This window comes from Oratosquilla oratoria, chromosome 34 (assembly GCF_046742065.1).
Source record: "Oratosquilla oratoria isolate Oo_2021 chromosome 34, ASM4674206v1, whole genome shotgun sequence".
NCBI lineage: Eukaryota > Metazoa > Arthropoda > Malacostraca > Stomatopoda > Squillidae > Oratosquilla > Oratosquilla oratoria.
This window is the reverse complement of record NC_134810.1, coordinates 41,940,639-41,963,315: the sequence shown is the minus strand read 5'-3', so window position 1 is coordinate 41,963,315 and position 22,677 is coordinate 41,940,639. Positions and strand designations below refer to the sequence as shown.

The following is a 22,677-nucleotide window of genomic DNA, read 5'->3' as shown; positions in this document are numbered from 1 at the left end:
ATTATTATTATTATTATTATTATTATTATTATTATCATTCCTTGAGCGGGTTTCGAATTCTGACCGCTGGATTACCGATTGCGAACGTTACCACTGCGCCGTCGAGCAGTTATGTGTGTGATTTACCATGGTCTTGGATCACGTGTTCGACTCGCGATCGAAAGTTATTAACCTCCCAAACTCCCAGATGAGAACTCAGAGCTCGTATGACCAATCTATGAATAATACTGTGATCTTACACGCACACACACACCCAACTCCCCGACCACGACAGTTGGAATAACAACTTGCAGCGCAGCGATATTGAAATGATTTCAGCCCTGGGCAAGATTTGAACCCGGACCGCCGTAGTGGCAGGCGAGAACTCTAACCACTGCGCCACGAGGTTGTGTGTGTGTTCACCTTGGTTTTTGGATCACGTGCTGGACTCGTGATCGACAGCTATTTCCCTCCCGGAAGAGAGCTCAGAGCTCGTATAACCGATCTATGGGTAATGCTGTGACCTTACACGAACACACACACCCAACTCCCCGCCCACGAGAGTTGGAGTAACGACTCGAAGCGCAGCGATACAGAAATTATTTCAGCCCTGGGCAGGATTCGAACCCGGACCTCCGTAGTGACAGTCGGGGACTCTACCAACCGCGCCACCGAGTGTGTGTGTGTGTGTGTGTGTGTGTGTGTGTGTGTGTACGTGTGATTCTTTGTGTGTGTATATATGTCGTACATATGCGTGTGTGTGTCTACATTGTGTCTGATGCATTCTCCTCATCTGGGTCGTCGCCACCCGAGGTCGAGCCAAGTAGACCTCTCTGCTGGGACCTCGGGACGATCGTGCTCGGCAGAAGCTACTTCGACCGAGAAGACCGGGGGGCACCCCTTCGAGACCTTTTGTAGCGACGACGACGCGGGGACAACGACATCTGGACCCGGCGAACCATGCGCGATAAAGCGACAAGAAGGGGATAATATGCCATACTGAGTATGTAAGGTAGGCATCCCCCGTCCCTAGCAGAGCGGAATCCTCCGACCCGCCCAAGCCAAGGCAAGGGGACTTGTCCGGGGCAAGGCTGGAGGGGTAGTGCCCCTCCACGCTTGCGTAGTCGAAGAAGGACTAGGAGGAACCGCTCGCCGTCGACGATGTATGCTATAATTTGCTTTTCTCTTCAAGATTCCAAGGCCGAAGGTATCGATAGGACATCGCGCGAAATACCATTACCAAGAATGCCATTACCGGAGAAACCATTGCCATTACCAAGATGCCATTGCCATTACCAGTCCGCGCCATTAGAAAGACGGACGTCGTCTCGGCGCTTTGTTCTTACGGTCAAAGATCCGGGAGGATCTGGAGGTTTCTCTCAGATGAATAAAATCGCTTGGCGCCAGCCAGAAGGAAGTGCATCGAGCTCGCCGTCGCCCTCAACGTTTTACAGGAAGAGGAGGAGGAGGAGGAGGAGCGGCTCTTTGGGTCTTCTCGGGAACTAAAGAAACTTTCGAAACCTTTGACGTCAACGGGGAGTTTACTCGACTGAATAAAATCGCCTGGCGACACCAGAATTAGATACAATAGTGCACATACACCATCGGGTTCAATGTTTTTCAGTTTGAGGTCAGTTTTTCATCGCAGTCTTCGTTCCTTCGTTCTTTTACCAAATCGACTTCTTCGCCAGCTCGTGCGGTCACCAGAATGACCCAAGGTCGGAGAGAGAGAAAGAGAGAGAGAGAGAGAGAGAGAGAGAGAGAGAGAGAGAGAGGAATAATCTCTTTATTTTATTTTTTCCCATTTGTGGACCTCGTTCATCCCGATGCCAGAGGGTTCTACTCAGCTTCGGAGAACCCCTCGTCCAGAATTGGACCGAAAAAATTCTCTCGATCTGACTCTCGGCTTGAGGATCCAGCAAATGTCCAGGCGATCCTATTCAGCCGATGGACACTAAACCTCCACAACACTCACCATCCCACTCCCTGTCTGTGTGTGATTCACCATTTTGAATCACGTGTTGGACTCGTGATCGACAGCTATTAACTTCCCGGCAGAGCTCAGAACTCATGTATGACCGATCTATGGATAATGCTGTGATCTTACACGCACACACACACCCAACTCCCCGCCCACGTAAGTTGGAGTAACGACTCGCAGCGCAGCGATACTGAAATTAATTCAGAATTGGGCGGGATTCGATCCCGGACCACCGTAGTGGCAGCAGGGAACTCTACCATTGCGCCACCGAGTCGTCTTAGGGTAAGATTGTGTATATTTGTCCATGTGCGTCCACTCACGTGTATGTGTGTATAAACATGTTACTCGTTAGTTTGAATGGATGTGTAGGTGCAACTAACTGAATACACATCATAAACATTCGCCGAATGTTGGGGCGATTAAGTCTTCCCACGCCGCCGTCATCTCCAACATTATCTTCAACATCATCTCCAACAATATCTCCAACATTACTTCGCTCTCTCTCCCTCAAGGGCTGTCACCCCCACCATTAGTGTCTTTCATGAAGCTTTTCCCCACCAACACCTCTCCAACTATCTCCTTCTTCCTCTTCCTGCTCTTCTTCCTTCTCCTCCTACTCCAGCTCGGCCTTCTACCTTTATCATTATTATTATCATTATCATCATTATTATAATAATCATTGTTGTTATTGTTATTGTGGTCATTATCACTACACTGAGTAACACTAGTTTTGTTTCTTTAAACGCCTTTAATATTTCCAAGGTTATCTTCCTCCTGGTTTCAAAAATATAATCGAAATTTGCAGAACATCGATATTTTAAAAGATAATTAAGGTTTGATTTATAAAATATATATATAGCTGTGATAATTCACTATATCTAGCATATTCACATTGTCTATAAATAGTAGCTTATATTTTGTCCTTGTATTTCCTTTCTAAACTAGTGAGAAAATGTAAGAAAAAAAACATGTGATAATGTTATCAGAGCCCGCTAGAAATGCACTGATAAACGTGATTTCCGACTGTGAGCTCCTTCATCTTTATGCACCAGTGACCATATATGGTCTCCCATCATGGTAGTGCCCCATCTTCTTTGGTATCTTTTCTCTGTTGCAACAATGTCCTGATGGAACCTCTCAACATGCTCCGCAATCGCTTCTCCCAAGTTTTCACGAAGAAATCCAAATGTGAATGCAAAAAAAGCACTTTTAATAGCATTCTACATCCCAAGTTCATATTAAAAAATAGATAAAAAAAAAATCGAGGAGCTGCCTGTAGTATGGGTCTTACAAATCGGTCACCTTCGGATTTTCGTCTAAATTCATGGAGTTCATCCTTTGAGTTTTTGGGGATTTTGGGTCATTTTGGTCACCTGCTCCGATTTACCCACCATCTCACTCACAGGTCGAGGGCGGCCAGGGCTGCCGTGGAGTCCAATCTGACACCACTCAGGCCAACGGCATGGGTGCCAGAGGCAAAACAGTGAAAAGGCCCAAATTTGGAGGGGTGCCACCGCCGCGCCCTTGGGCTCAGGCTGCTCATGTCTACCTTGCTGTGCATTGTGTCCGACTCTCTCCCTGTGGGGCAAGTTTGGACCAAATCGGTCACCTTCGGATTTTCGTCTAAATTCATGGAGTTAATCCTTTGAATTTTTGGTGATTTTGGGTCATTTTGGTCACCTGCTCCGATTTACCCGCCATCTCACTCACAGGTCGAGGGCGGCCAGGGCTGCCGTGGAGTCCAATCTGACACCACTCAGGCCAACGGTATGGGTGCCAGAGGCCCAGAAGTGATTACTTGCTGAAAAGGCCCAAATTTGGAGGCGTGGCACCGCCACGCCCTTGGGCTCAGGCTGCTCATGTCTACCTTGCTGTGCATTGTATCCGACTCTCTCCCTGTGGTGCAAGTTTGGACCAAATCGGTCACCTTCGGATTTTCGTCTAAATTCATGGAGTCCTTTGAATTTTTTGTGATTTTGGGTCATTATGGTCACCTGCTCCGATTTACCCGCCATCTCACTCACAGGTCGAGGGCGGCCAGGGCTGCCGTGTAGTCCAATCTGACACCACTCAGGCCAAAGGTATGGGTGCCAGAGGCCCAAAAGTGATTACTTGCTGAAAAGGCCCAGGTTTGGAGGGATGCCACCGCCACGCCCTTGGGCTCAGGCTGCTTATGTCTACCTTGCTGTGCATTGTGTCCGACTCTCTCCCTGTGGGGCAAGTTTGGACCTAATCGGTCACCTTCGGATTTTCGTTTAAATTCATGGAGTTTATCCCTTGAATTTTTGGTGATTTTGGGTCATTATGGTCACCTGCTCCGATTTACCCGCCATCTCACTCACAGGTCGAGGGCGACCAGGGCTGCCGTGGAGTCCAATCTGACACCACTCAGGCCAACGGTATGGGTGCCAGAGGCCCAGAAGTGATTACTTGCTGAAAAGGCCCAAATTTGGAGGCGTGGCACCGCCACGCCCTTGGGCTCAGGCTGCTCATGTCTACCTTGCTGTGCATTGTGTCCGACTCTCTCCCTGTGGGGCAAGTTAGGACCAAATCGGTCACCTTCGGATTTTCGTCTATATTCATGGAGTTAATCCTTTGAATTGTTTGGTGATTTTGGGTCATTATGGTCACCTGCTCCGATTTACCCGCCATCTCACTCACAGGTCGAGGGCGACCAGGGCTACCGTGGAGTCCAATCTGACACCACTCAGGCCAACGGTATGGGTGCTAGAGGCCCAAAAGTGATTACTTGCTGAAAAGGCCCAAATTTGGAGGGGTGCCACCGCAACGCCCTTGGGCTTTGGCTGCTCATGTCTACCTTGCTGTGCATTGTGTCCGACTCTCTCCCTGTGGGGCAAGTTTGGACCAAATCGGTCACCTTCGGATGTTTGTCTAAAACTCTGAATTTTTGGGGATTTTGGGTCATTATGGTCACCTGCTCCGATTTACCCGCCATCTCACTCACAGGTCGAGGGCGACCAGGGCTGCCGTGGAGTCCAATCTGACACCACTCAGGCCAACGGTATGGGTGCCAGAGGCCCAAAAGTGATTACTTGGTGAAAAGGCCCAAATTTGGAGGGGTGCCACCGCCACGCCCTTGGGCTCAGGCTGCTCATGTCTACCTTGCTGTGCATTGTGTCCGACTCTCTCCCTGTGGGGCAAGTTTGGACCAAATCGGTCACCTTCGGATTTTCGGTCACCTGCTCCTATTTACCCGCCATCTCACTCACAGGTCGAGGGCGGCCAGGGGGGCTGCCGTGGAGTCCAATCTGACACCACTCAGGCCAACGGTATGGGTGCCAGAGGCCCAAAAATGATTACTTGGTGAAAAGGCCCAATTTTGGAGACGTGCCACCGCCACGCCCTTGGGCTCAGGCTACTTATGTCTACCTGGCTGTGCATCGTGTCCGACTCTCTCCCTGTGGGGCGAGTTTGGACCAAATTGGTCACCTTCGCATTTTCGTCTATATTCTTGGAGTCCTTTGAATTTTTGGTGATTTTGGGTCATTTTGTTCACCTGCTCCGATTTACCCGCCATCTCACTCACAGGTTGAGGGCGGCCAGCGCTGCCGTGGAGTCCAATCTGACACAACTCAGGCCAACGGTATGGGTGCCAGAGGCCCAAAAGTGATGACTTGCTGAAAAGGCCCAATTTTGGAGGGGTGCCACCGCCACGCCCTTGGGCTCAGGCTGCATATGTACTACTCACACACACAACTTTTTGACCTGCTGATGCATTGGACACACCAATGATGTTGTCTGCGAAGCATGTGTGTACTGTTTGGACCCTGCACACAATTCACCATGCCTAAGTTAGCTAAATGTACAAACTGTGACCAAAAACACTTAGCATCTCCTTCATATTGTGCAATATACCACTATGGAAAACATCTATGGTTTTAACCCGATATACACATATTACCTTTTATATACATATACCAAAGGCTTTTCTCCCCCTTTTATTTATTTATTTTTCTTTTGGGGGGGGGGGGCTACCTCCCTAACAAAGGGGAAAAAGCCTTGATTTTTTTTTTCTGTATTTCTGTATCATGTCATGCAGTGGAATGTGGACTCCTCCCATACTGGTACTAAATATTGATGTAGTGTTGTTTAGGCTTGGATGTTTGCCAAGGTTGTTAATGCCCCAACTATGTTGTCTACAGGTCCATATTGCAGGGTTTTCTGCATTATCTCCAAAGTCCTCATATCCATGGGATATTTTTCTGTTCATAGTTCATTGTTAATAAATTTCAAGTCCAAAAGTCTTGGGTGATCAAGTTCAGTAATACCATGTTGCATAGTTGGGTCAGGGTTAGTTATCGAGGCATTTGCACCTTTCAATTACACCAACAGTAACAATTGTTACACTCTTCGGTGATGGTGGGTATTTGCTCCAGCATTACCATTACAGATTGTTCTAAGTTTGTTGAGGGTTGGTTCTTCTTTTACAGGCAAGTATCACTGGGTAGGGTGGGGATATAACAGAGGGACTTTGATTCTAGGATGTCGTAATTAGATCAACAAAACAGAACGATAGAGAACTTACCTGAATGAGTTCTCTAACAAAAATCGTTAGAAATATATATATGCTTGAGACTTCGATGGCTAGTTCCTTGCCGAGGTTTTATCGTCCTTTTGGAGACACGGTTAAAGCTTGTCACGGTACCAGTGTTGAAGCTAGTCACTGGGACGAGGGTTGCAGCTAGTCTGACGGACCGTGACAGAGAGTTGGTCTTGTTCGGCAGGAGTTTTATTGAGCCTTCAAAACGGTTTCAAAGTCACGGGACAACAGATACTTGACGTAAGTTCTCAAGTTCCTGATTTGTTAATCAAATTAGGACATAGGTTTAAATAAATATTAAAGAGGGAGGGGAGTTTAATAATATTAATTAAAATTACAATAGTGTGGTACGAAGTTACAGGAAAGATTCCCAATTCGAAAATTAAACGAGCTTTCGGGAAATTGCCGTAGCTCAAGGTAAACAATGCCATTCCCGTAACAACAATTACCACAGGAACAGCAACCACCGAATCCACCCATGTGGACAGACTTTCTCCAGATATATTAATATTCTACCCCCACCATCATGCGCTATTACTTGATATCTCTATGTTTCTTAAGTGGAATAATGAAGCTATCATTGCATAGTGGGAGGGAAGTTTGATAGTGACAATATACCATCTCGCCCCATTCTTGGCAACTCCTGGATCACAGTCTTGGGAATGACAAAAACTGGATGGTAGTAGGCCCCAAGGAGCACCATGTGATGAAGCAGATATTTCACTTATGCATGTCCTGTCCCAGTCTTAACTTAAAATCCTGCTAGGGAGAAGAGGTCATCAGGGTTCACACAATAAGACTATACAACAGATACAGGTTACCTGATGAAAACCTTCACTCCCATGTTCAGTGTACATCACTTTACTTTTGTCCACATTTACCCTCAATTGTATGCCACTATTGGGGTAGAATTTGGGAGAAATGCCACGAACAAGGTGGATGGAGTAAAGATGGCCTTGGATGTGTGAAGAATATTGGGAGCAGGGTGCAGACGGTGCACAAGACTTGAATAGAGGAAGATTGAAAATGTATAGGATGATGTGGCCCAAAGATATATTTTCTGCTCTGTAGAACTTCCAAGCGGATTTTTTTTTTTTTTTTGGGGGGGGGGGGGGGTTGTAATGAGGCAGTGGAAGCCAGCTCCAGCTGTCAGGCCTTGCTATGGAAGAGCTGCCTCACTGCAATGTGACAGGTAACAGGATTTGCTCATCTTCAAGGTGCCAAGAAGGGAAGAGTTAAACTTTAATGTACATGTAGTATGTGCAAGCTTTGACTTGGCCACTCCAATATTAAATGGGGGAAAAGAGTCTTTGGGATGAATGTTTGTACACATTCAGATATGGTAAGACCTGAAGTCCTCATTTTGATCATGCCCCAATTTTACAAGCAACTTTATCAATAGGAAACCATTTTAAATAAAAAACTAATGATAAATTTGTAAAAACATTTATTTTCAACAGTAGATATACCAATATGTTCTCATAGGAATGTTTCCAACTTTGTCACTATCCTGAAAAAATGAATAAACAAATACAAATTAATGATAATAAAAATAATAAAAAATAAATCTGAAGCAACGCATTCTCTGCATTTTTACCACAGCAATCAAGATCGCATTTGTGAAACATTTACTACATTACTCACCATTTCACACAACATGCACACAGTCACTAGCTAGCTGTAGGAACTCAGACATATATTCCAACCCACAACAGCAGGAAGAGGATTCCAAATCCCATGAAGAAAGAAGCCACAAGTGCAATAAGGCACTCCTGTAAAATAAGAACAAAATATTAAAACATTGAAGGGAAGAAACTATTCACATTTCATCTTTAGGTTTCTGCAGTGTAAATATGTATGAATAACTGTTTCTGACCACAATCACACAAGGACTAACATTTCCCCGAAATCATGAGATAAAATCAATTCAGACTCTGATTAAGTTTGTATGGATTTACTACACCACTAATCAAAAAGAAATCAGTTATCCAACCCAAGACAAAAACTGATGAAACTCTGTGGAGATAACATTGGCATATGCTGACAATTTCTCTACAAGATTAATACCATACTGTACATAATTGGTACTGTCACTATTTATAATTTCAAGTCTACAAAAAGACTGAACAGATATTAAACATTATGAAGTAGTAGAGTTACTTACATATATATTAAAACAAACTATCACTACTGATATGACCCAACTCCCAAGGGTAGTTAAATATCTAATCTTGACCCCTTTCAGTATGTTTACATCCTCTGCAGACATTCTGAGGGGGAATCGCTGTAGTGTAGGGGTTGGTTCTTTCAATGACAAGATATTTCATTCTTGCCAATACATAACAATTATTTACACAAGGCACAATATCAACAGTTAACTTGCAAAAATATTTCTTTCAGCCGTCATGTTAGAATAAAATTAAACTGTCCTGAAGCCATCCTCACCTTGAAGAAATCCCTGGTAAGTTTGGTAGAAGTGACTTCATAGACAAAGAACCATGCCGTAAAGAAAATACCAATGCTGAGGAGGACAAGTGTCAGGTGTGGATAAATAGCTGGATTGACTGGAGACACATAACGGCTCATAGATTCAACCTCAATCTGCAATATAGAACAAAATAAAATTTAATACTAGTTCAGCTTGTATTTACCAAATCAATATATACATGAAAGTACCTACACTCATCCAATCTGGTCTCTTTCTCCATCTATCGTACATAGTTTTGAATTTGCCAATGGTTTTTGGTTGAGCTATTCAAGGAACTCGTGCACCGATACAGACGACTATTTTTCTTGACTTGCTTCAGATACGTGGTAGTCTTTTATTTATTACTGTAATCTCATGATGCCTTCCCATCTGAAACCAAATCTGTCAGCTTTATCTACTTTTAAATGACCAAACACAGTAATCATGTCACTTCCCTCTTTTCTCATGATGATGGCAGATCTAATGCATATAATCTCCGTATATTTTACCTGCAACTCTCTAAACTAATTTGATTGCTCTTAGTATTCTCTCAATTTTGTTTATTTCCTTCACTGTAAAGAGACTATAACACAGCTGCATGTTCTAATCTAGGGAAGACCTAGCTTCCTTTTTTTTTTTACCATTTCTACTACGTCGCAAAAAGCCACTTCTATTTTCACTAATAATCAGTGTGTTTAACCCACAATTTTGCTGATATATTTCTCAAGTAACAAGTTATATCTTAGACTAATATTCCCAGATCTTTCTTTTCTTTTACTCTTGTAACTGGAGATGCAGATTAATGTTTGCAGATGGGATGTAGGTTGGCTAGTGTTAAGGAAAAAGGAAACGAGTTGTTATTAGTGATCTGAAATTAGTTGTGGTAGTGTCTCCTACTGGAGGATCACCATAACCTTAGACCAGATGAGAGCTCATGTATGACCTGATCTATGGGAAATGCACACACATACCCTTAACAGAGCAGGGTGCTAACTTGCAGTGCAGTGATGCTTGGTCAACTTTTTCCAAAGGGCCCCCCTCCCTGATCGAGAATGCCAGGAATCAATTCCTTAGTGTGATGCATATGAATTTAATATAAATTTCTAAAACAAATACCTTGTTTTTAACTTTTTATCCATCCTCAGGGTTGGCACAAAAACAGATTAATTTCAGTAGAAATAACACCATTACAGGTGGTGTTAATAATTTACTTTGCCATGTTTATCACCAGCAGGGTGAAAGAAGTAAATTGTGTTGCTTTAACATAAAACTAAATTCTGAAAAAGTATAATGCTTTCATTATTCTTCTCTCCCACATCACTGTTTATATGGATAACATTAAAGGGAGCATGCATACATTACAAACATTATGCATCCAAATAAAATCTGAATTACAAAAAACACACACTTATAAAAGATCTTTGAGAAAACTTGGTATACTTGATTAAACAAGTTAATGTAGTATATATAAAAAAAAAACATGACATGTGGTGGACCTCTATGAAAATTTTGTAAGTAATATATTGCTTTTAGCAACTTTTTTCTTACTGATTCCCACCAATAAAAGCATATTAATGTACTATAATTTATAATATTGATATTTCATTTTCTTCTGGAATACTGGTTCCATGTGCATTTCTGGAAATTTACTATTATTTGTGACATCTGGTGACAAACATACATACTGGCTGTATCAAAAACTTTTGTACACATACAATTATGGGGAAAATTCCAGAATCACGCAAACACTAATATTTAATGTGAAACTTGCATTGTCCAGTAGCTCCTAACCTAATTGGTACAATTCCAGAAGCATGCGAACATGGACATTAACATAAAACTTAGGCTGTCCAATAGCTCCCAACCTATTATAGCATAACCTAACATGCTTGTTGGCCAGCTTGGCCCATTGGTTATGTGAGACACCATCTTTGTGTTGATAGACGCAGAGGTCAAAGAAATTATAGTATGATTAGGTAGGTCAAACACCACCACAGGCGCCACCATCGATGACGAGCACAATCATAGCGCGTCATTTTAAGCGCACGCCATGCAAATGGCCAAATTTACATACCGCGGGTAATTTCATTCATACAAATGTTATGCGAGTGTATTTACTACAATCGTAGTAAATTTCAAACAATTATATCAGTTACATGTCGGTACATAAAAACATAAGATAAACACGGCTGCTTACATTCAGCAGTAAATCGAAAATTGGTTTATGTTTCAGCGTAAAAAAATGAGCTAAATAAATTCAGTGTATTGGCAACTGACCAAAATGAACGAAAACTACTAGTCTCGCGGATTATTCTAATACCAAAATAAAGGCAGCGTGTTACGGAAGAGCTGAGAAATCGGTGGTACTAATTTTTTTTCTATCGGGTCGCATTATCTCATAACAACAAGGTCAACATCCATCCCGCCATCTTATCTATCACTGGTGGTATGGATCAAACTTCACTCTATTAAGTTTCTTACTATTATGTTATTAGTGTAATAGACTTATAGTTGAATTATTTTAACTATTTTCTTTAAAATGTGTGATTTTCATGTAATTTGATCAAAGAGAAGTTAAGTTTTTATCCTCTGTAATATTATGGACCACAGCTACGATTCGTCCTGCCCGCTATCTATGATCACTGGTGGTATGGATCAAACTACACTATTAAGTTTGTTACTATCGTGTTATTAGTGTAATAGATTGCATATAGTTGAATTATTCAAACTATTTTCTTTAAAATGTCTGATCTTCATGTAATTTGACGGTATTCGTAGCTGTGGTGGGTAATTTTGCAGAGGATAAAAACGTAATTCTTTGATCAAATTACATGGAAATCACACATCTTAAAGAAAATAGGTCAAATAATGCAACCATATGCTAAATTTCTATATAAAATTGTGCCTGTCAGTAAAAACTGTCATTGTTTACGTTTGATCGGCAATTAGTCAGACTGCACGTTTCGGCCCGATTTAATTCCATTCAAAATGCAATATCTCAAGAACTTGGACAGCTTGATGGATAATTCAAATTGCATTGTACTCATAGTGACTTTTTGCATCCCATGAAAACTACTTCAGCTCATATATCAGGAATTCCATTTTCATGTTGACCTAGCTAGTGTGATAAATTCATCTACTCTCACCTAACCTAACAACCTAACCACGCCGTTGGTTGGTTATTATAAAATGTAGTTTTACACTGCTTCTATCCTTTAGAGGTTAATACAATTGCACATTGCTGTTGAGCATTATTTCATATGTTTACAAATGAACTTCAACTTATGGAGGTGTTATTTCTATGTTGCTGAGCAATGACTATCTTAGACAGTGCTGAGTGAGACTGTGCAACGCTATCAAGTGAGGCACTATGGTCATTACAGCATTTTAGTAAGCTGTGAGCCCATTAAAATAATTAGCCTTAGGATCCAGCATATTTATGATATTCCTACTAGTTACTAGTATGAATGATGCAACTACCATGATTAGAATAACAGGTAATTTGTCAAATCTACACAACCGTTCATTTGTATGCATCGGACATATTCTTGTTTCTGATTCTGTTATTTCTGTCGACGATGATGGAAAATAAACAAATATTACTCTTAAACACTTGCAAATACAACCCGTTACCCGGTGAACGGATTGAGTATCTTGAGAACATACATTGGTATGCCTTCAGTCCCAAAGAAACTATAAAGACAGAAGTTATATTTAGTAAACAATTAAAACAATAACGGAAATATTCACTTTAATACATCAACTTATACTAGATAATACTAACTTCACCCTCCTAAATTATTCTTACCATGTTGTATGTTTCGTATTGTCTGAACCAATGGCAAGTTGACACCGTCTGGTGGGCGCGTTTGATACCGAGTGTAAATAATCAACACGTCAACACAGAACATCACAATTTATGTAGAAAATTTAGGGCTCTGAAATAGGTGAATTATAATGAGAATAATATAAACTTTATATAAGTTTAATATACGCCAACATCATCCAAATTTTAATATAAATGACATTTTATAAATAAAATAAAAAGATAGTTGTTTCAGCATATGCAAAAATAATTAGATTTTATTTAATTCCATATATGTTATTTCGTTTTTGTGACAACTGTCAGTGCTGAATTAGTCAGTTCCGTCAGTGGCAATGTACACTATCCCAGTGTAAACTGAAACCAAAATGGCGATCGATCCGTCTTTGACAGAGACTGATATGTTTGATGAAGTTTTGAAATATGGGTTATTTCTAGGAGCAATCTTTCAGCTTGTCTGTATTGGTGCAGTCATATTTGTTCCCAGTAGGGACGATAAAAAGGTACAGTACGGCAAATTAGATAGCATGTTATTGATGAATTATAGACTGACAACTTTCTTAGTGTTCATTATTTCATAATATACCTGTGCAATGTTATAGAGTATCCAAATAGGGATAGGCAAATTTTGTGGTGCTCATCAGTTATATATCTATCATTTGGTCAAAGTGACATTGTAATCAGCATATTTACATTAACCTAAATGTAACACTTGGTGACTTGTGTCATACTCATACTCATGACCAGTTGATTATAATTATTATGATTATGGTTTGGTATTTATGTAATATATGAAAACTGGAACAAAGCATTTGGTTATGAGGAAATTTTGGGAAGGAGCTTATATGAATATAACAAACATGCACCCCTTCTCCACACCATTGTGATAAATTTTCACTTCTGTATGGACTTCTGAAAGCATTCGACAAGGGGTCACATAGATGGTTGTTTTACTTGCTTACTTGGAGATGTCTAGAAGACCTCTTCACAGCCACAGTGATCTGCCACTATTACCATTCCTGGCATCCTATTCCTTTAAGGCCACCTGGTCTGGTATGGTGTTTGTTGACCGGCATTCAGCAGTGTAGCCTGGTACAGGTGGTTCATCAGGTATTGCTGATAGGAACTTACCCAGTCCAGCCTTGAGTCTGTCTACTGTGCACTTGGTGATATCTCTTATATCCCTCGGGAGGGCAGTAAAGATTTTTGGATCCTCATGGCTTAAGCTATTCACTAGCAGGGTTTTGATTCTTTCTGAACTGGTTGGTAAGGTTTTTCTTGTTATTTTCCTCCCTGATCTTTCAGTGCTGTAAGGCTGAGGGAATGGAGTGCTGGATTAGGTACCTTTCCTTCAATCGCCTTCCACACGTTGATGGCACGATACCAGTCTCTTCTTCATTGTTGAGAGTAGAGCCCCAACTTTTTGAGACATTCCCAGTAGTTTAAATCCCCCATTCCTCTGATTTGCTTGGTATAAGACTGTTGGACAGCCTCCAGCTGCTGAATTTCTCCCCATTTGTGAGGGGACCACAGCTGGCTACAGTAGTCTAAGAGTGGCTGTATCATGGTGTTTCAATGGGTCAACATTATTTTGGGTTCCCTGGTAGAAAAGGTTCTGAGTACCTAACCTGTCATCCCTCTCGCTCTTCTCACTGTTTTGGGTATGTGGTGATGAAAGGTGCAGTCTTCTCCCAGATGTTTTTGTGTTAGTTTTTATTTCTTGATGTTGGCCAAGTCGCAGTATTTCAAACTTTTCTTCATTGAAGACCATATTATTTCTTGAGGCCCAGGCATAGCAGTAACTAGATCTTGCTGGAGGTTAGGTACATCTTTGGTACTTATGATTGGTAAGCTCAAACTGGTGTCATCGGCAAATGAGAAGATAGATCCATTCACTCCCTCATTTATGTCCTCCATATAGATCAGAAATAGGAGTGGGCCCAATACAGAGCCTTGAGGTACACCACTGATCACTTGTACTTTTTGTGATTTGGTCCCTCCTACTGAGAGTGTCTGTAGGTATCCTGTGAGAAATACATGAATCCACACACCCATTTTCTCGTGATGCCGAGGTTTATGTAATATATTGAAACTGGATCAAAGCATTTGGTATGAGGAAATTTAGGGAAGAGCTTATATGAATATGACAAACATACACCCTTCTCCACACTGTTGTGTTAAATTTCACTTCTGTATGCATTTCTGAAAGCATTCGACAATGTGTCACATAGATGGTTGTTAGTCGAAGATTGCTTGCTATAAGATTGGTGAGACCTATTTGAAATGGATAAAGGCACTTCTGAGTAATAGGAGGCAATGTGCGATTGTGAATGGCCAGAAGTCAGGTTGTCCTGTATATAAATGAATTGCCAGAGGAACTAAATAGAGTGAGATGTATCTATATACAGATGACACCAAGATGTGTAGGCACATTAAAGATCAAAGGTACATGGAGCAACTTCATAAGGAAATCAGCTGTATGAGGAAATGGTCTGAGAAATGGTTATTGTTTCTCTATCCTAAGAAATGCAAATTCATGAGAATTGGGAACTATGAGAGCAGACATGATCATTGGTTGTGATGTGGGTGAACTGTTGGAAGGAGTAACATCTGAAAGGGACATTGGGGTCATTATTGATAATGTGACACACCTCAGCACCCATCAGACCATACAAAGCAAACCCCTAAAGACAATTACAAGCTGCACAAAAGCAGCAATACAGACCATCTACACAGAAACGAAAGTCCTCAAAGTCAAGGATCACCTTGACAAGAGAGGCACACAAACACTTGCTGCAGCCTTCACAAACACAGCACACCCACACATGCTAAGAAACATCAAAACAACACCCAAATACCTATATTACACAGAAATACTCTCTTCCCTTCCTACACAACCACCAGACACCAGCCTTGGGAAACATATCCACAATCCTATGACTCACTGCTCCGTCAACAAACTGAGACAACACTTTTCTACATGCCGGACCCCCTGATATCCATCCCTCTGAATCCTGTCTCCCCCCGTAAGGACAGAGCCCACTAGGCCAGACTGTGATGTGGCCACCATCCAACCCTTCTAAACTACCAGAAGCTGGATGACCACATTGCAGATAGCTGTCCAGGATGCAACACGTCACCCTATATTATACAACACATTGTGGAAAACTACATTGTACACAATCATGCATGCCAACAACACAATATACACTCTATAAAGGACTTATGGGAAAACCACTTTCCAGCCATTGTGTTCTTCAGGGAGATGGGACTGTGCAGCCAATCCAGGGAATGACAACATATGACCTCATTGCTAGGGTGCCATACATAGATTTATATATTTTATTGCAAACAGTAGTTGGGGGGAAAACACAAGACCCCATGAGTATTGGCTGCAAGTAGGTTAATACATTGAAATACTATATATGCATAAAGCTAAGTGTGGAAAACTAACTTCAACGCTAAAAAATGCAAAGTATTGGAGACTGGACCCAATGAGCATTGCACCTTTCCTCTATACTACAGTTAGTTAAATACCACTGAATGGAACTACCCATAGAGTGCTAGAGAGGATAGCAGTGTAGGGGAAGAAGACTCAGAAGGAGATTTGTGCTTGCAAAGACACATCTCCCATCCCATTTTCACTTCCATCCATATTAACCATGAAGATACTTCCTTCTATCTCATCACTCACCAGCAGAGCTGCCCCTTCCCTACCTTGCCTCCTCCTCACTCCTGACACCCTCCCCACCAAACTCCCAACTCAAAATCACCCCTCTCTTTCAACTTAGTTTCACCTAATGTTAACACTTCCATCTTCCTTCTCAAACATATTGCCCTAGTCTTCCATTTTACTCTCATCTGTACTACAACCACGCACATTTAATGACCCAAATCTTAGGGTTCTGGTTGGAAATCTCCCAAACCCTCTTGTGACTTGATTTATTGTAGGATATTACAAAGGGCAGAATACCTACTAAGTATTTCAGTGGCTTTGACCCATCGTTTTTCGCTCATATTTCCGAAATAACCATTCACATCAGTATGATATATTAGCACAACCTAATTCACACCCTGCCCTAATCTTTGACGTTATAGTGCATTCACAAGTGTATTCACAAGTGAGGAGGAGAACAGGGGTGAAAAAGGATTTGGGAGATAGGGTTGATGAAAGAATATTAGGATGGTTTGGACACATGGAAAGAATGAGTGAAGAAAGACTAGTAAAAGAGGTATGGAAGGCAGATGTGGAGGGAGTGAACATGAGGGGACGTCCTAGGATGAGGTGGATGGATGGGGTGAAGGGGGCTTTGGGGAAGAGGGGAATGTCTGTTGAGGAAGGAAGGGAGAGGACGGAAGACAGAGGTGAGTGGAGAATGGTTGTATATGGATGATGTTGTGACTGCATGAGGAGGAATGGGCGGGGGGGTGGGGTAGTATGTGTGAGTAAATTTTGACGCAGCCCGAAGGGATTTCTCCCCGTCCTCGCCTTATATGCAAAGGGGGACGGAGAGGGGGGGTCGCCGATTAAATGAAGCGGCCTTGCTGTGGATGTACTGTGTCTTGCGACACTGCTTCTGACCCAGGGCGGTGGGCAGGGTGCAGGGATGACCCGTCATCCAGGAGGTGCTCAGATGAGAGGAAGGGCGGGAGGGGTGTGGAGTGTATTTAGGGATGAAATGGGTGGGAGTGTTTTTATGCCTTTCCCTTTTTGGCTACCTCCCTTGGAAGGGGGAAAAAGCCTTGGTATATGTATGTATGTACAAGTGTATTTGATTGCGGCGTTTACTCTTGATATTAAGTGTGTCGTAGCCGACACCCGTGAAGTAAATCAAACAGGTGAAGTCGTGACGTCATCACAAACTACCTCGTGTATCCCAACTTCACTTGTTTGATTTACTTCACGGATGTCGGCTATGACACACTTAATATCAAGAGTAAACCCTGTAATTAAATACACTTGTGAATGCACTATAATGTCAAAAATTAGGGCAGGGTGTGAATTAGGCTGTGCTAATATACCATGCTGATGTGAATGATTATTTCGGAAATATGAGCGAAAAACGATGGGTCAAAGCCGCTGAAATACTTAGTAGTCCTATCATTTCATTCTACTTAGTCACATTTTATGACTAGCATAGGAAATATGGCAACATAATTCTTCCCCACCCCCCTACCACAAAGGACAGAGGTATACTATTAAAAGTATATTAAGTATAACATTATTATAGGTGAAAAATACTATGCTCCTATATATGTGTACCAACTAGCCAAACCAACACCAACAACTTCAAATGTCTGATGGAAGGGGTCTGTTGTGGCTGATTTGCCCCCAACTCTTGGAATTGTGAGGTGGTCCCATGACCAAGATCTTGAAAGAATAGAGTCTACTTGGCCAGACTGTAGTGCAGATACCATCCAGCCTTTCTAAGCTACGAGAAAAGGTTGGATGACTGCATCCCAGATAACTGTCCAGGATACAACACTTCACCCTATACTATACAACACATTATGAAAGACTGTATTTCACACAATCACACATGCCAACAACACAGTATACATTCTATAAAGGATTTGTAAGAAAAGCCCATTCCAGTTGTGGCATTCCTCAGAGAGACACGACTGCTGAGCCAGACAGTCTAAGGAATAACAACAACAACTTCAAATGTCCTTTGGTGGCAGCACAGTATTGTCTGTAGGCACAGAAGAACTGGTGAACTGTTTGTGATACAGTACTACCTTTCATTAATGGACTAAAAGGGGGGTAACGGTGTCTGTTGATGTGAATAATCCGTTGATTTGGAGTGGTTTTTGGGTGGCATAGTGATTGCACAGCACTAAACAGCAGCACCAAAACACAGCGAAAACACCGCAAACACAGCTAATTAACATCCGTTAATGAGAGGTAGTACTGTACCTACCTTGTCTGTCAAGAAATTAAGATAATGTTGTTTTGGTCAGAAAGAAAATGTAACTGAAATGAGGAGGTTGAATAGAATGATAAGTGTTAACGTTACAGGATTTGGAATTTATCCATATACAAAGTTGAGTGTACCCATATCTTGTAGAAATTAGTAGAGATATTAGAGAATGCTGTAAGGTTCACATAAAACATATTTGTAATTCATTTGGTAAGTTACCACCTAATGCTAATTACCCTTAGTGATTACAGTACAGTAGTAAGTTATGAATAAGATATGATATTACTGCTTCATTATAACTTTTTTAATGTTTATGTTAATGTTGTCTATTTGTACAGGATGGGGACTCAAGTGATGATGATGGATCAGAACATGGTTCCCCTCATTCTGCCCCGCATCGCGCCCACAATTCCCACCACCGCCGTAAGCAGGACAAGAAAAAGAGGCGATAGATCATTTCTCAAGGGTTGTTTCATCCCATGACATGTGGATAGGGTGCATTGTTGAAGATGAAGACTGAGTTATTCTTGCTCAGATGAAATAAATGCTCACTACCATTTGTTTCTTTTCATTTGATAACATGATTTTATGTTGAATAAATTGAAAATGATTGAGTAGGAAGTGGAAGTGAAGGCAAGATCAAGCTTTTCTGAAATCTTGTAATGGACCAAGCTGTAACAAAAGGGTGGAATAAGGTGTATCCTTAGAAATGCTTAATGACAACAATGGTTGTTACTTTGAGTTTTGCTAACTGGAAACTCGTTTCCCCACAGTTACTGGCAGTGGTCCAAGGGCCCTTCCATATGTCTAAGAAGAAATATTGGGTTGTTGTCAGTGTTGTATTATTATAGGACTGTGATTGTGTCACCAGCTTGTAGTAGGAGGACAGGGTCAGTCTTGAAGTTGTCAGCTCTCCTTATGTGAAAAGATAGAGGAAATATAGTCAAAGTTGATAACGAGAATATTTGGGTCCAGTCTGAAGACATTGTTAGCCCCTTGAGACTTCACCTTCATATGGAGATGAGGATGCTTATAGGTTTCAAAGATGGGCTGCAGGGAAATGACTTTCTCTGACCATCTCTTGGGACCTCCACTCACAAGTACCCATCTTTGGTCTTTAGAATGCTTAAGCTTGTACTCAATCCCTGCTGCATGTGTTGAGGTTACTATATGATAATTATTGCCTTCAAGTTTCACTTTATGGATATCTGCAGTCTCTCAGTGGCTAGTAATGGTCATTGGACTCTCCTGTGTATCTCTGGGAAGAAACTTTGGACCAATGTTTGCGTTGTGTTAGTGTGGAACCGTCTCCACATCAGTGTATTAACGTAGGAGATGGGGAGCGGTCACAAGTTGTCACCTCTCCTTATTTAAAAAGGTGAAGGAAATGTAGTATTTAATAGAGAGCTTGGGCTTGGTCCGAGTTTGAGTGTTAGACCCTCTGGACTGCAATTCAATATAGAAATGAGGATGTGGACAGGTTTTGAAGATGGGTACCAGGGAAGACAATTCTCTAACATCCATCTGGCAAAACCATCACACAAAGGTATCTATCATTGTTTGCAGGTTACAAGAGGAATGTGAAAAATCTAAAGGCAGTGTCACAAAGTGTTTAAACCAAGCAAATAAACTATTATGTTCATATTTTGCTCCTGCCTTGTGGTTAGATAGGTGGTATGTTAAGCCATATTCATTCAGTTGATCTTTTATTGGTACATTTAGTTGACTAATTCTCCTAAGTGGTCATGTGAAGTGTACAGTATGGCTGGGCACTTGCTTCCTTAAAGCTTAAGTGAAAAGGATTTTTTTTTTTTTTTTTTTTTATATTTTATGTGAAATGAATTGCAATTTTTACAATAAGAATGTAAATTTGGAGAATTTTTTTAATTTGCAACAATTATCACTTGTCAACCCACTGTTTTCCTCAAGGGTGGAGATGACAGTTTTAAATGTTTCATTCTTGGACATAAGAAGGGCTCAGAAAGATTGCTTTATATAACCAGTGGATCTATATTATGAATCCAATTTATGCATTTTAGTCCATATTATATTTACATGACATCCAATACAAAAAAACATTAATCTGATAGACCTTTGCATGAATATCTTGTTTATAAGTGAACATTAAACTTTATTGGTTGACCTGGGGTAATTTATGTGTATATGTTTTGGTTATTACTAGTCCACACCTGCATCATATATGATATGGGCGTGTGCTTTGACTCGGTCTTCACCCATGTAATGGGGAAAGGGCCTTTTGTATGAATATGTCTTTTATGTGTTTATACACATGTACATATCCATACACATACAAACTAATCTTGATGCCATAATCTAGGTATTCCAGTAGTTTTATTATCTGTTATTGAATGTTTTAGAAGCTTAACCAGGGAGTGAACTGTCATTTCTGATAATCTTGTTGATTTCTGCATACATTCATATTTAATGTGCAATAAGCATAGATTTTTACATGTTTTTTAATAAAAGTAGGCAAAGCAGTTTGAGTTTTATTTTACATGTTTCATAATTAAATGGGAATGTGTGTTTATCAGCCTGTAATTTCAGTCAATACTTCCCTTGTGGCATTGATGCCCAACAGCCTTGGTCAGGCAGTGAGGTGACCCATGTCAGCAGAGGTGGGGGGGGTAGCAGTTTGCCACAGCCCTTCCAGGAGTTTCTCACTTCTCATTTGGCAGCATGCATAGTCTGGAGATCCTAGAGGACCTAAAATCCAGGAACATCCTGACCTGAACATTCCAGCAACCAGCCCTCTAATATTGACCCCTGTCTCAACCCAACCAACAAGTCACCACCCCAGATTTATCACTGTGCTCACCATTACTCCAGCCACAAACAATTTGGCAAATAATTCACGATCTTCCCTCAGGCCATTTCCTGATAGAAATCATTGGAATTAAGAAAATCAGTCCTACCTGGGAAAAGATGTAAGTTACAAAAGTATGCTGAAAAAGAAAAAATATATACATAAATAGGTAATTGGGAATGGATGCAAAGAGATGACTATATGAAGTGATGATTGTACCAATGGCACTATGGGGCAGAGACCTGGAATTTAAGATAGGGGAAAGGTTAAATGTATTTGAAATAAAATGTTTGAGAAGTATGGTAGGTGTTGCAAGGTTGGATAGAGCAAGGAACAAGAAAGTAAAGTGGAGAACTGGGATGGAAAAGGTGGTGTGCAGGGCTAATGAAAGATAATTGGGATGGTTTGGGCACATGGAAAGAATGAGTGAAGAAAGATTAGTAAAAGAGGTTTGGAAAGTAGAGGTGAATGGAGTGAACTTGAGGGGATGACTAAGGATGAGATTGATAGATGGGGTCAAGGGGATGTTGAGCAAGGAAGGAATAAGGCAGGAGAATGGCAGTAGGGAGTGGTAATGTATGAATGATATTTTGACAAGGCCCAAAGAGATTTCTTCCCATCTTCTCTTATTCTATGAGAGGCATTGGAAAGGGGGTCACTGATTAAGATAGGTGGCCTTGCTGTGTCTTGCTACATTGCTTCTGGCCCAGGGGAGATATAGGAATGACCCATTATCCATAAGGAGCTAAGATGAGAGGGAAGAAAGGGTGGTGGATTGGAGTGGACTTGCCTTTTGACTTGGCTACCTCCCTTGTAAGGGGATAAAAGCCCTTGGTGTGTGTGTGTGTATATATATATATATATAAATGTACTTATAAAACCCTGTACCCAACTGTAGGGTAGACAATAGAAGATCTTATAAAACCCTATGAGAACAAGAATGAAGGAGACTGCAAGGGACTGTAAGGCCTACACTAGGCAGTTCCATGGCCATTACCACTTATCATCTCCATAAAGTTGTCTAACTTTTTCTTAAAACAACCAATAGTTTCAGCACTCACTACGTGGTTACTAAGTCTATTCCATTCGCTGAACACCCTATTGGTAAACCAGTTCTTGAA

General features: G+C 41.4%; 2 protein-coding genes across 3 annotated transcripts; one reads left to right on the top strand and one right to left on the bottom strand.

Annotated features, from left to right (window-relative positions):
- Window positions 1-7,951: 7,951 nt before the first annotated feature.
- kud (oligosaccharyltransferase subunit 5 kud) lies at window positions 7,952-12,941 on the bottom strand. 2 transcript variants are annotated; one of them, XM_076173492.1, is made up of 5 exons: window positions 12,797-12,853; window positions 10,105-10,265; window positions 8,967-9,122; window positions 8,166-8,293; window positions 7,952-8,031 (listed from the first exon to the last, which is right to left on the bottom strand). In XM_076173492.1, exons 3-4 carry the CDS (start codon window positions 9,105-9,107, stop codon window positions 8,210-8,212), a joined length of 225 nt encoding a protein of 74 aa, XP_076029607.1. In that variant the 5' UTR covers window positions 9,108-9,122; window positions 10,105-10,265; window positions 12,797-12,853; the 3' UTR covers window positions 7,952-8,031; window positions 8,166-8,209. The 2 variants fall into 2 exon arrangements, with proteins under 2 accessions (XP_076029607.1, XP_076029606.1); XM_076173491.1 differs by lacking the exon at window positions 10,105-10,265 and having other exon boundaries at window positions 12,797-12,941.
- A 186-nt stretch (window positions 12,942-13,127) lies between these two features.
- LOC143018239 (protein MANBAL) lies at window positions 13,128-21,230 on the top strand. Its single transcript, XM_076173490.1, has 2 exons — window positions 13,128-13,314; window positions 19,071-21,230. The coding sequence occupies exons 1-2, from the start codon at window positions 13,180-13,182 to the stop codon at window positions 19,182-19,184; spliced, it is 249 nt and encodes an 82-aa protein (XP_076029605.1). The 5' UTR covers window positions 13,128-13,179; the 3' UTR covers window positions 19,185-21,230.
- The last annotated feature ends 1,447 nt before the right edge of the window (window positions 21,231-22,677 follow it).